General features: G+C 43.4%; 1 protein-coding gene and 1 long non-coding RNA gene across 5 annotated transcripts in view; one reads left to right on the forward strand and one right to left on the reverse strand.

Annotated features, from left to right (window-relative positions):
* Positions 1-15,000, forward strand: part of LOC147013357 (ras GTPase-activating protein nGAP-like) — a 404,833-nt gene that overhangs the window by 19,916 nt on the left and 369,917 nt on the right. For all 3 annotated transcript variants that reach the window (XM_085855118.1, XM_085855117.1, XM_085855120.1), the window contains exon 2: positions 1,530-1,656. In XM_085855118.1, the coding sequence (XP_085711244.1) occupies positions 1,566-1,656 (91 nt within the window). In that variant the 5' untranslated portion in view covers positions 1,530-1,565. The remainder of the gene's footprint in view (positions 1-1,529; positions 1,657-15,000) is intronic.
* LOC147013358 (uncharacterized) overlaps positions 1-15,000 on the reverse strand; it is a 44,592-nt gene that overhangs the window by 17,941 nt on the left and 11,651 nt on the right. The gene's annotated exons all lie outside the window — the stretch shown is intronic.

Consider the following 15,000-nt stretch of genomic DNA (forward strand, 5'->3'; position numbering starts at 1 on the left):
GGGTTTCGCCGGTGCTTCTGTCCCGCTGAACTGATGCGTGTAATGCAGCGAGTCCGTCCGCCACGTGGTTTCGTTTCACCCGACCAGCCGATGTGTGTATGTGGGTTTCGCCGGGGCTTCTGTCCCGCTGAACCGATGCGTGTAATGCATCGAGTCTGTCCGCCACGCGGCTTCATTTCACCTGACCAGCCGATGTGTGTATGCGGTTTCGTCGGGGCTTCTGTCCCGCCGACCCGATGCGTGTAATGCATCAAGTCCGTCCGTGAAGGAGTTCATATGCAAATTTGAGGATCACATCGGGTTTGGAGGCGGGGCTTCACCACCTCATGCTCAGCCATTGGACGGATGAAAAGTGGGCGTGTATGATTCCTGATCCGATTTCTCCTTCAAAAGGATCCCATTCACAACCAATGGCACGACGTTCGGTAACGTGTTCTATTTCTCTGTTCAAAGCCTATCTGGACGTGGTAAAAATCACCGAACGGGCCCTGGACAGCGCGACTTAGGCGTTGACTCTGGGACAAAGGCGACTTCTTGTTTGCGGGTGGAGTTTGTTGATGGTAGTGGAGGGAGAAAGGCAAAGGTGGTGGGGGTTTGCTGTGGTGGTTTAGGGATGGTGTTGGTGGTGGCGATCTGGTTGTTGGGGGATGATTGGTCCAAAATAATGATAGAGAAAAGAAAAACGGCTAACTCAAAGGATCACAGCCCTGTGAACATGGAAATTCCCTTCAAACAACGGTGGGGAAATCTAACTACACATATACTTATCGGTATAACTGACCTGAGGACTTTCATGGTGTAGTGCCAATTTCCACAGCCGTAACAATATATATATATATATATATATATATATATATATATATATATATATATATATATATAAATATATATATATATATATATATATATATGTACACACACACACACACACACACACACACACACACACACACACACACACACACACACACACACACACACACAGTAGCTTGGTTCGGCTCGCTACGCTCATAATGCAATACACACAACTTTTGTGCAAATGGATTGTGCATGCTTTTTTCCACTTGTGTGTCTGTTGAATGAATTGATGGTGGTTTGATTTCTCCAGCAAGATTAAAGGGGTGTTCATAACACGTAGAGCAGGAGAGCCCCCTGTGCTCAACTCAAACAAACTACAATCAAACTGCAGCATTTCTCATTTCATGGGTGCTCTTTAATTGCATGAGAGTAGGTTCACAACAGAATAATTAAAGCCTATTAGAAATTGAAATATTGGTTGCAAATTAATAACTCTGCACACTTCTTTATTATCCCAATACTTTCAGTGACATATAATGTACAAGTTCTGTCATGACTTGGCTTTGAGGTTTGATAAAAACTTCAATGATCAGTCCAGGTTTGAACATAGCTTAAAAGTCCCATTGAAAATGATGTAGTTCAACTGAGTGCTTAAACCTTGAGCATCATAAATATTTATGCCTGATCCCAAGTGTGAACATTGTCTCTCTTTTCTTCACTCACCTTACCAGTTACTGCCATGGCCTACTGTTGAAGTTCCTGGAGAAATGAGTCCTGGGCGTGCGCTAAGACGAACCGTTAGTGTGCCAGCGGAAAGACGAACAACCGAACTTCGGTCTCCTGGAAGCCGAGATCACGGTAAGACCCCAATTCATTATTGTGTTTGCAGCTTTGCTTTGCTGCTTCATGACTGGCTCATTGAACTGGCAGGACAGCCAAGAGGTATATGTGCGTGCTTGCCTTGAAGATGGGTTCTAATCTCGGCCCAGCTGTAAACTGTCATCCTGGTGTTTCACAGGCAGGGCGATACACATTGTGTGAGTTTTAAGCCTCAGGTGGACATGAAATTTGTTGACTGTTCTGCTGAAATTACTTGATGGATGTTAAAGACAACTCTGTGTCTTCCATGAAGAGGATGCAAGTTATCACCAGCACCTTAAACAAATTTTAAATTCCTGGCCAAATGTACAGGGCACTACTTTAGCAGTGTACTGTATTTAATGCTTGTGCACATTGCTCATGGACATGCGTGGTTGTTACTTTTGGATGTTTTTGAGTTTATTCCATTCAAGCTGGTGGGACATGGCAACTTAAAGTAATGCATTAGGATTTTGAAACGCAGCTGGATTAGGCTGGAGTGATTTTGTCAATGTGATATGTATCTGCATCCTTGGTAGACACGTTTGCAAAACAGCCAGGCTCCCCCAGTAACCAGCCTCTATGATTGCCTTCCATGGTCACTAATGCTCCCTCCCTTTTGGCAAGCACCTTAGGATAGAAAAAAGGCATGCTGAATTGCTACATGTGACGACGCATGGTCAGCAAGGTGGATTTGTAGCTAAATTGTTTCACCATCCCTGAGGCTTGACCTCGAGCTCACAATTTTCATACAATCCTTGGAAACAGCTTTCACTGTGTTTCTGGATAATACCTCAAAAAATCACCTGGGAATGTTTTTAGAGGTCGTTTTGTGCATGGCTTTGATTCATAGCTGTCATTTGGAGACAAAAAAAGGTCTTGCACAATCTTTGCTTGATCAAACATATATTTCAAAGAAGAGGTGTAACAAGGAATCTCTTAAAAACTTTACTGATCCCATCATGTCCTGTGATGGGGTATGTCTGCCAATGTCTTATTTGTACATATTTTTGTATCCATAATTCACTTTACACAAAATTTAATATTGTAAAGCCTTGAACACATTTGCCGATGAAACATGGTCCCTTACAAAGAAGGAGAAAACATTGATGACCACGAAAAAAGCCATGAAAAGATGCTGTTGAGGCATAAAGAAAAGTGGAGAGAAGAGAAGCTGATGGATCAGACAGAAAACTAATTTCGATGATTTATTTGTGACAATAAAAATCCTGAGATTGAGTTGGGCTCTAGACCTCATGAGAAGAATTGACAAGAAGAATTACAAAATGGAAACTGAGAGAAGGACCTAATGGAGTCATATATCCAAGGTGGCCTGGTGAAGTCAGAAGCCAAACTGGTTGTCATAGATTTGTGAGTTGGAGAAGAAATAATGCCTGGGTTGGGCTATGGTTATGGACTTCATGACGTTGCTTATGATGGGGAGAAGGCTGATAAGTCTGTTGAGGGGATCAGTTTTGGAACATTTCTTATTGATAGGAGTGGTGTTTTCAACTTTCCAAACTGTAGGAAGTTGCTGATCCAAGAAGGACCTGGGAAAGAATGAGAGAAAGACAGACAGAGACACTGTTAGGACTGAAGTTTACCCCCTAACCCCCCCCCCACCCCTTAATTTTCACATAGATGTGTAGAGCATGGAGCTGTTGAGATGGAGCGTGCGTGTGTATATAATGTTGAGTGTGAATTATGTTGTTTCGTCCTGCCTCTTGTTTCTGCTTCAATCACTGAATAAGGTTATTTTCTTAAGCTCTGCCAAACCCTCCACACTCTTGTTCTCGATCGTCAAATTGTTCAGGTTGTTCATTTGGTTGTACTCCCAGCTTTTGGCATTAGGAAAGACTCGTGTTTGGAAGTAAGATAGAATAATAGATAAGAGTAAAGGAAGCAGCAGACTCTTCCCTCTCTTCAGACCTTGATAGAATCGCAAGCTAGTCAAACACATAACACGTGGCACATGTCTTTCAATCCTGACAAATCTCTCTCTCTCTCTCTCTCTCTCTCTCTCTCTCTCTCTCTCTCTCTCTCTCTCTCTCTCTCTCTCTCTCTCTCTCTCTCTCTCTCTCTCTCTCTCTCTCTCTCTCTCTCTCTCTCTCTCTCTCTCGTTCTCCCCAAAAGGACTGGCAAACCCTCCCATCTACTTTCTTAACAACCCTCTTAAGGAAGTTCAGTCATTCAAACTCCTGGGTCTCACTATCAGCCGCATATTTCTTGGACAAACCACATTTCAAAGTTGGCCTGCAAAGCCAGTTGCCGACTGGGCATCCTCCATCATGTAAAGTCCTTCCTTGGCACACCTGAAGTCTTATCCACATAAAAGGCCTTCAACTGCAACTTGATGGAGTACTGCTCTGCTATCCCATATCTCACACCTTGCTAAGCTTGACAGCATGGAAACCAACTTCCTAGTTTTTCCTTCCTGACAGTTTGCTGCTGTATCCATCTTGTCCACCCCATGCCTCCTCCCCCACTTTTCATTCTTACCCATATCCCTTGTTTGTCTATCTCTGTCTTTTTTGTCCTTCAATCCTGCTGTTTGTGTTTTCCCCTTCTTTTTCTGCTGTTCCTTTTTTTCTGTTGCGTCCTGATCTGTTCTATGTTTTAGCTGTTCCATGAGCCTTGACTTTGTAGCCAAAAAAGTAAAACAAAAAGTCGTTGAGAAGAACACATGGTCGAGCGCAATTTATGCGGATGAGAACAAAGCAGAAAAGAAATAAAATATTTCTACATACCATAGAAAATACAACTCCCGAAAGGTACAAGCGGTAATAAAATGATAAAATAAAATAATTCCAGATGCTTTCGATGAGGAACCAGAATCAGAAAGTGGAGAGATGAAATTTGAAAAATTCCCTGAAAAACAACGGCCTGGTGGTTCAGAGTTGAGAAAAGAATTGAACCATGTTGAGGGAGACCTTCATCCCATTGTGGAGTGAAATAGGCAAGTCAAGTGAAGTCAAGTCAAAGCACCCAAATATGTTCTCAAAAGCATTGATTTCTTTTGGAGTCACATTAACCCCCAGGATCCACACTTACCCCTAAGCACATTTTTTGATTTGCAATCATGTGAGGTTTCCATTTAATTGAATTGCCAAGAATGGTTAGGCCACAGTTACTCGTATGTTTAGCATATAAATAGAGAAACTTTTTTTTTCTGGTACGTTGAGATTCGGTGTATTCTCAGCACTCGTAATTAATAATCATTCTCAAAGTCAGCTTACTTTTATTTTATTTGCCATTGAAATCATGTGATGGAATCAGATGCTTATTTAGGCCGTGGAGTGTGCTCAAATGAACGAACACATATTGTTGGCATTGAAATAGAAAAAAAGAGGGGGGGGAACGGTAAACTACACATGTACCTCCATTCGCCAATGTGTTTATTATGCCTTCACACTAACACATCCTCTTTGCACATACCAGTTGTTTTCACTGACCGTAAACATTTTTGCTGCAGCTCATGACCGGTCTGAGCATCCGTCACCTGTACGGCTCTGTCATTGCACACAATGCCAAAATACCCTGACACTAATTTCCTTAGCCCGTTCAGCTTTAATTCATCAAAAGCGTCAGTCATCAATTGTTTCTTTCAATACTTAGCTGGTTGGTACTGCCCAAAACGTCACTAAGCAGCTGTTTTGACATTCACAGATTTGTTCAATCAATACATTCAACAGCAGCTGTACATGAAGGATTTTTTTTTTTTTTTTGTATACCTTGGTCGAGGCTCGTATGAGAGCTAACACACAACTCTTTTTTTTTTTTTTTGTCATTTTTTTTGTCATTCCAAAAATGTTGCTGTTTTGTCATTTTTTGGATATTTTTGTCATTCCAAAAATGTTGCTGTTTTGTGGACGTCTGCTGCTAATGTTGCTTATTGCATTACTGGCTACCCATCCCCAAGTTAATCTATCAATTTATATTGTTTCATGGACTTTAAAAGGTCAATTGCGTTGCATTCCTGGTTTGACTCAGTCAAAGCTCTGAGCTACTTGTACCACCAACTAATGGTGGTGCAACATTGGGTTCCGGAGGCTGGATTTGTCTCAAAAGAGAACGAAGTACAGCGTGGGACAGAGAAATTGGCGATTTAAAAAACTCAGTAATTAAATAAACATTTTGTATTTGCTAAATTACAAATATGCCATCTTGAAGTACAAAGCGTGCCATTGATTTCTTGAAGATCACATCCTCGAGGTGACCTCCGTTTCTGCAAGGCATTTATCTAGTCTTCGACGCATGTTTCCCATGACGCGGCGTCGCATCTCCAAATAAATTCCGGCAATTTTTTTGACGTTATGATGTAAACGGTATGATGTGGACAAGAGGATGTCGGGTGACGTAATAAGTTGACGTAACAGGGTGACGTAGCAGGGCGTTGTGTAGTTTTCCCACTATACCTGTACCCAGAAAATTGTTTTTTTAAATCTTTATGTTTCATATATATATATACGTGCGTGCGAATCTGATGTTGAGTGTGAATTATGTTGTTTCGTCCTGCCTCTTGTTTCTGCTTCAATCACTGAATAAGGTTATTTTCTTAAGCTCTGCCAAACCTTCCACACTCTTGTTCTCGATCGTCAAATTGTTCAGGTTGTTCATTTGGTTGTACTCCCAGCTTTTGGTGAGTCCTATGCTTCTGATGGGTGGTTTGGCTTTTTTAATGAGTCCCTTACCAGCGTTTGTCTCATTCTACTTGGCTTGTTGTACTTCCCTTCCAACGACCATGACACATTTGGGCTTGGGTGCCTGCATGGTCTGGCAAGCAGATTATTTGGGGTTTGGGGGGGGGGGGTGAAGGTCAGTGGGAGTACAGGGAATCAATCAGGAAATTGTTCAGTTGTTTGCAGCTCTTAATCTCTCAGGTCAATTGACATTATCTTAAGTGACACCTTGTGCCACTTTCGGAGCCTCTTTGATGAATCTTCAGCTTGAAAATGGCAGGAAAATCGCATTTTAAATGGAATCCATTTTTTTTCGGTGTCTTTACCCACTACCTACGTTTGGCAAGATAATATTTTAAAACTACTGTTCTGGTTAAGTCATCCTTTTAATTGTTGTGTATTCATTTGTTTTTATCCTGGAAGCAGGATTTACCATTCTCCTACATGAGTGTTTTCCTGTGGTTTGGTCACAGGGGAGCAAAGCAAGCATGCTTGAAATTGTTTACATTTCACTGTTGGCAAGTGTGGCATCACCTGAAAAAACATTGTTATTTATTTATTTATTTATTTATTTAATTGCACTCTCTGATATCGACCACCAGGGGACGCTTTTGTTCTACAAAGAAAACGCTGTTGGCAGTCATCTTTACGCGATTACAAAAACACACTGAACATCTCTCCTGTAAGCACATCACGGAAGTGTGTTTTCATGGAGGAAAGACAAATGGCAAAGTGAGAGGCATAAGGAGAATGATGTGAGAAAAGTCAGCAGCGACCAATTGAGTTATCCTGCCACCCCAAATCGTTTTAGTGCATGAATTACAAACCAAACTGTGCATCATTTGGTCTCCCTCTTCTGCCAAGTAAAGTTGATGGATAAACATATTTATTGCACATTACAAGATGCAGACCTAGTTTTTTTTTGAAAACATTTTAAGACGAATGCACGTTGGTGGCTGCCACATGGAGTGAGTGCATGATGAAGGTTTTAGTTGATTCATTTAAACCACAAACGCACGAGTGCTGGTGACAGCAGGAGATATAATGAATCTAACAGTACGGTTACACAGTTACTTTCAAATATAAAGATACTTAAGTCACGTGATAAAGGTCCTAATTTGATCTATTTCACACGGAATGCAGCTGATGGAGAATATTTTGATAATACACTCCATTTAACGAAAAAAATATTTATCATCGGTTAAAAATGTTACATTCACAGTATTCATGAAGTAAATTAACTCCAGATGACTATAGGTATTCAAAAAAAATCTTCGGTCGTTTCGGTGACACCTTACCTACTGTGAGTTATTATAACATATGGGGCTGGATACTAATTCAAGAGTAGCTTCCACGCAGCCCTTTCTCAGATCGTTCATTGAACAAAATAAATAAATAAATAAATAAATAAATACAAAAGCCTTGATTATCCACTCATTGCTCAATGAAAGCACAGGCCGGAGGGCCTGTGGGGAGGGTTAGGAGAGCTATAAATATATGAAGCTTGTACGCTGGGTATCGTGAGCCTCCCAAATCATCCAAATGAAGTGCCACTTACCTGACCTCCCCAGATAGAATGCCACAGTTTGCACCCATATTATGGATAAACAGCCTAACCCTCATCAAAATCTCCTTTGTGGAACTCTTTCTTTCTATTATGAGCTTTGAAAATGTCATAGTACATTTTATGCCTGATCGTTGGCTTAATGGTTAGGGTGGTGGGCTGACGAACTGAGGATCCTGAGTTCAAATCCCACTCAGCTGTTGAATTAATATCAGGTGGGGTTGATTCTGCCTGTCATCCTTCTGAGGTTGGCAAAATGAGTGCCAGCATGCTGGTATACTGTGGCGGAGTGGCGACCCATCCAGGATCATGCCCAATAGCCAAGTAGACTGCTGAGGCAGCACCAACGCTCTGCACAGAGTATGGTCCCAATAAATGGATGGATGGTACATTTTAATGGAAAATTCCTTCAGATTCAGAGAATGCATTGCGGCTCACCTGGTTTGGAAGACTGCACTTGGTGTGTTATAGGTATCTCAATTTACCTCCAAGTGGATCCACAGCCATCAAGGGTCTCGACATGACTATTTTGATCAGTCGATGAAGTTTCATTGAGATTAAAAAAAAATGTTTTGGTTCCTGCCTTTACTCCAGATAAGAGATGGCATTTCCATGTTGGTAAGTGATCAGGTAATGTATGAAGCATGATGCAGCCACGAAGCAATGAAGCACCATTTGTTATATTTACGGTTTTATTTGATAAGTTCCTGATTTAATCTGCCAAGAAGCATACACACAACTCGTTTGACTTTGAAGGTGATGAGAGATGCCACAATGAGGTTTTATTTCTCATGCTGCAAATGATCACAGAGGAATTTTTATAGAGTACTGTGTACACAGGGCAGTTATTACATTAAGACTGATTGGATAACTCGGAGATGGCGTGGTTATGCTTTAGTTGGCTCATCTGGATTCGGTTTCTGACCTAAAACGTTCTCCCTGGTGGTTCACAGGTAGGGTGTTGCATCATACCTTCGGAGGAGGTCTTAACTTGGCTCTTCCAACTGCCAGCACTCACTTTCGTGCATTAAATATCCCACAAGAAAAGCAGGTCATTGTGTGCTGGAAGCAGCCCAAATGCGAACTTGCCTATACCTATTAAATTGTGAAGCTTTTGATTGTTCCCTCTTCTGTGTCTTCTCAATTTTCTGCTCCCTCCACTCTGCCCCCCCCCCCACACCTTCTCAAAATCCCTTTTTAAGCAACTGTACACTATGTCCTCTAAACTTATCAATTTATTGCATTTGATGATTCAGTGAGAATTCTGGCTGAAAGGCATAACACTGTCACACGACCAATGCTTGGACATATTGCACCTAGCTTAATGTCCTTCGTGTACAATGTGGCATCTTTTCGGTTCTGGTGCCTCTTGTTGGCAGCAAAGTGTATATTACACCGAACTCCATTGGGAATGGAGCCGAGACAGACCATCACCGAGTTATCCTATTGGAAAGAAGCAATTCCATGCACTTAATCACACGTGATTTGTGCTGAGAATGGCAATCTTGCATTTAGTGCTGTTGTGCCTCTGTGGCGTTGGCATGGGTATGTGTTGGTGTGCCCAAGGGATTATGTGCATCAAAGTCAGGATTGTAGTTTGGTGAGGTTTTGTGTCATTTTATTCACCCGAACCTTGCTTCCACTTCTTGCATCAGTTTTCTTGAATAAAGGACGGCCCTTCAACAAATCACGTGACTGCAGTCTTGGGAAATAAAGACCGTCTGAAGAAAGATGGTCTAAAGATGCCCGTGTGTTTTTGAACCTTATGACTCATGTGCTACAACTTCATCCTGACCCTCAATGGTTGAGATGTGGCATGCACAAACTGAACACTGCAACCTTCAAGTCTTCAAGAACCCCTCACAGACTCGTTTCAAACATCATCATATTCGCTTGATGGCATCATCACATTACCTTTAAGCCTGGTGTTGGCGCAGTGGTAAGGGCAGTGGCTTGGGACCCAAGAGGTCCTGAGTTCAAGCCCCGTTGGGACACTGAATTAATATATGTATGTATATGTATATATATATATATATATATATATATATATATATATATATATATATATATATATATATATATATAATGTGTATATATATATAATGTGTGTATATATAATGTGTGTATATATAATGTGTATATATATATATATGTATCTATGTATATATATATATATATATATATATATATATATATATATATATAATATATATATATATAAACCAAGTCGAAAACACCAGAGGGTTGTCACACACTGCCATCCCTCCGACGTGGGCGAAATGAGCACCAGTTGTACTGGGCCCGGTGTATGCCCCGGTTAGAATAGGTGTACCATATCCCTGTGTGTCGTAAGAGGCGACCAGGGTTGCGTCAGGAAGGGCATCCGGCGTAAAAACCTATGCCAAATCATTATGCGGACAACAAAACGAATTTCCATACCGGATCGGTCGAGGCCCGGGTTACCAACGACCGCCACCGGTACCGGTGGTCAGCAGGGTACCAGTGGAAATTGTGCTACTGCTGGGCGAAGGAGGAGAAGGAGACGGAGAAGGAGACGGGGAAGGCGAGTCCGGAGGCAGTGGGAGAGGGGGAAGGGTAGAAGTGTGGAGGTGAGAGTTGGAACTCTGAATGTTGGGACGATGACTGGCAAAGGGCGAGAGTTGGCTGATATGATGGAGAGAAGAAAGGTGGACATACTGTGTGTACAAGAGACCAAGTGGATGGGGAGTAAGGCGAGGAGCATTGGAGGTGGTTTCAAACTGTTCTACCATGGTGTGGATGGGAGGAGAAATGGTGTCGGGATAATCCTGAAGGAAGATCATGTCAAGAGGGTATTGGAGGTGAGGAGGGTGTCTGACCGAGTGATGAGTGTGAAGTTGGAAATTGAAGGGGTGATGATGAATGTCAGCAGTGCATATGCCCCCACATATGGGGTGTGAGATGGAATATAAAGAAGATTTCTGGAGTGAGTTAGATGAAGTGGTGGAGAGTGTATCCAAGGATGAAAGAGTGGTGATTGGAGCAGATTTCAATGGACATGTTGGGGGAAGGGAATAAAGAGGATGAGGAGGTGATGGGGAGGGTACGGTCTCAACAAGAGAAATGTGGAAGGGCAAATGGTGGTAGAGTTTGCAAAAGAATGGAAATGGCAGTGGTAAACACGTATTTCAAGAAGAAGGAGGAACACAGGGTGACATACAAGAGTGGAGGAAAGTGCACACAGGTGGATTACATCTTAAGTAGGAGATGCAACCTGAAAGAGATTAGTGACTGTAAGGTTGTGGCAGGGGAGAGTGTAGCTCGACAGCATCGATTGGTGGTCTGTAGGATGACTTTAGAGGTGAGGTTGAGGAAGAGAGTGAGGGCTGAACCAAGGACCAGATGGTGGAAGCTGAAGGAGGAAGACTGTTGCGTGAAATTTAGGGAGGAGGTGAGACAGGCGTTGGATGGGGGTAAAGATGGGTGGGATGATTGGGCAACGACAGCAGAAGTTGTGAGGAGATAGCTAGGAAGGTACTTGGTGTGACATCTGGACAGAGGAAGGAAGATAAGGAGACTTGGTGGTGGAATGAGGAAGTACAGGAAAGTATAAGGAAGAAGGGGTTGGCTAAAAAGAAGTGGGATAGTCAGAGAGATGAAGAAAGTCGGCAGGAGCACAAGGAGTGGGCGTCGAAAAGCAAAAAAGAGAGGTGGCTAAGGCCAAGGAAAAGGCATATGACGAGGCTGTATGAGAAGTTGGATACAAAAGAAGGGGAAAAGGATTTGTACCGATTGGCAAGACAGAGGGACCGAGCTGGGAAGGATGTGCTGCAGGTTCGGGTGATAAAGGACGCAAATGGGAATGTGCTGACGAGCGAGGAGAGTGTGTTGAGAAGGTGGATGGAGTACTTTGAGGAGCTGATGAATGAAGAAAATGAGAGAGAGAGAAGGTTGGAAGAGGTGGAGATAGTGAATCTGGAAGTGGGGTGGATCAGTAAGGATGAAGTGAGGACTGCTATGAAGAAGATGAAAAGTGGAAAGGCGGTTGGCCCAGATGGAATACCAGTGGAGGCATGGAAGTGCTTAGGAGAGATGGCAGTGGGGTTGTTAACCAGATTGTTTAATAAAGTCTTGGAAAGTGAGAGGATGCCGGAGGAGTGGAGATTAAGTGTACTGATTCCGATTTTCAAGAATAAGGGTGATGTGCAGAGCTGTGGAAATTACAGAGGGATAAAGTTGTTAAGCCACACCATGAAGTTGTGGGAAAGAGTAGTGGAAGCTCGGTTGAGAGGAGAGGTGACGATCTGTGAGCAGCAATATGGGTTTATGCCAGGAAAGAGCACCACTGATGCGATGTTTGCTTTGGAGAATGTTGATGGAGAAGTATAGGGAAGGCCAGAAAGAGTTACATTGTGTGTTTGTGGATTTAGAGAAAGCTTATGATAGGGTGCCAAGAGAGGAGTTGTGGCATTGTATGAGGAAGTCGGGAGTGGTGGAGAAGTATGTGAGGATCGTGCAGGATATGTATGAGGACAGTGTGACAGCGGTGAGGTGTGCGGTAGGAATGACGGACCGGTTTAAGGTTAAAGTGGGATTGCACCAAGGATCGACTCTGAGCCCTTTCCTGTTTGCAATGGTGATGGACAGGTTGACGGACGAGATCAGACTGGAGTTCTCCATGGACCATGATGTTCGCGGATGACATCATGATCTGTAGGAGAGAGTAGGGAGCAGGCTGAATCGAGCCTTGAGAGGTGGAGGTACGCACTGGAGAGAAGGGGAATGTTAGTCAGTAGGAGAAAGACGGAGTACATGTGCGTAAATGAGAGGGAGGGTGGTGGTATGGTGCGGTTGCAAGGAGTTGAGGTGGGGAAGGTGGATTGGTTTAAATACTTGGGATCAACTGTCCAAAGTAACGGAGAGTGTGGGAGAGAAGTGAAAAAGAGAGTGCAGGCAGGATGGAGTGGGTGGAGAAGAGTTGCAGGAGTGATTTGTGACAGAAGGGTGGCTGCAAGAGTGAAGGGGAAAGTATACAAGACGGTAGTGAGACCAGCTATGTTGTATGGTTTGGAGGCGTTGGCGCTAACAAAAAGACAGGAAGCAGAGCTGGAGGTGGCAGAGTTAAAGATGCTGCGATTCTCGTTGGGAGTGACGAGGATGGATAGGATAAGAAATGAGTGTATTAGAGGGACAGCGCAGGTAGGACGGTTTGGAGACAAAGTGAGAGAGGCGAGATTGCGATGGTTTGGACATGTGCACAGGAGGGAAACGGAGTATATCGGGAGAAGGATGTTGAAGATGGAGCCGCCAGGCAGGAGGAGAAGAGGAAGGCCAAAGAAGAGGTTCATGGATGCGGTGAGGGCGGACATGCGGGTGGTTGGAGTGTCAATGGAAGATGTGGAGGATAGAGCAAAATGGAGACAGTTGGTCCGCTGTGGCGACCCCTAGCGGGAGCAAGCCGAAAGAGGAAGAAGAAGAAGAAGGCATCATCACATTACCTTTGTTATTATTTTGGTTTTGGCAAAAGCATATGCTTGAGACAGTAGCTTCTGGACATGCAAACCCCAACAAATATGCCTCATGAGGTCTGATGAAGTTCTCACCAGATTCCTAAAATATCTTGGGATAAATCATCAGATTTTTGTAAGGGGAGGCTCAGACTCAGGCTCTGCAGATTTATATCATCTTAAAGGTCACGCCACGGCTTGTGGATCAATGCTTAGCATCACACCCTATGACAGAGAAGTCCGCTGAGGCCTCTATACTATTAAATGAACAAACTGCCACGATTTCCGAGACACGTGGCGAAGAGATGAGTTTGAGCTTTGGCACACATGTCCAGTATTTCTTCGGATTCCAAATATCCCCTTTTGGAACGGATCCATTATTGGAGTTCTGTGACAAAAGGGTCCAAAACTGCTGTGATTGGTACCCAACTTGAAACAGCCTATAACCCCCCACCATACGAACACCGGACGAATAGCATGGCGAGATGGAGTGCATGCAACCGCTCAGCCAATAGCGTGGAGAGATGGAGTGCATGCAACCACTCAGCCGATAGCGTGCCGACATTTCCACGCGTGTTCATATCGCGAGGCCCTGTTTATTTCCTTCCAGTCCTTCCAGACTGTAGTGAGCATTCTGTAAGCCACAAGATGCCGAAACGTAAAAATGCAGACACGCCTGCAACAGCAGTACGAAATAGGAAGCACAGCTATCAAAAGAATATCTCACCACACACTCTCGGTGAATTGCAAGACTCCAATGAGAGACCATGTCCCCCCATACACAGCATTGGCAAGATGGACGCGTTGTGCTCTTCCTGCGGTGCATACATGTGGAAAGCTAAGCTGCATTCCGGTTGCCTCGGGGTGAACGCTAAATTTTCCACCCGCTGTATGCAAGGAAAAATTGTTCTTCCCAACATCAGTGAACCACCTCCCCTCTTGCAACACCTTTTCACTGACAGCACACCTGAAGCAAGGGATTTTCGATCCAACATTCGGGCATACAACTCGAGTTTAGCGTTCGTGTTATTGGTTGTACAGGAAGATGTGTTACCTACAAGGGGCCCATATACATTCAGAATCCATGGCAGTGTTTATAATAGAATCAGACATTTTTTTCCCGAGAACGGTAAACCACCGAAGTTTTCGCAAATCTCTATCGACGACACTGTCAACGAAATCGCTGATCGAACAGCATGGAACAGCGACCTGCACCGTGATTTGCTTCAAAAGCTACAAGCAGTACTGCATGACTGTAATCCGTTCGTAAGTGCTTATAAGCAAGCAGCCGAATTACTGGAACGAGAAGAAAATTATTCCATGAAGTTTGTTCATTCCCAAAAAATTATTCCATGAATACTGATCGGTCGCCGAGTTGTCGTTCCGTCGTCATTTACCGGAAGCCCACGAAATATGCATCAACTGTATCAGGATTCGATAGCTATCGTTCGGCGATACTCGAAACCTGACTTCTTCTTAACATTTACGTGCAACCCCAAATGGGATTCAAAATACTGCCACAACTGAGTCAACCAACGATGGCTTCTACACGGATAACATCGTTCACAGTGGACTGGGTTAACATTAGTAATTATGCTCTGCTTTTTTTGATAAC

This window comes from Eptatretus burgeri, chromosome 14, assembly GCF_056783735.1.
Source record: "Eptatretus burgeri isolate ZD-2024b chromosome 14, Ebu_testis_v1, whole genome shotgun sequence".
NCBI classification, from domain to species: domain Eukaryota; kingdom Metazoa; phylum Chordata; class Myxini; order Myxiniformes; family Myxinidae; genus Eptatretus; species Eptatretus burgeri.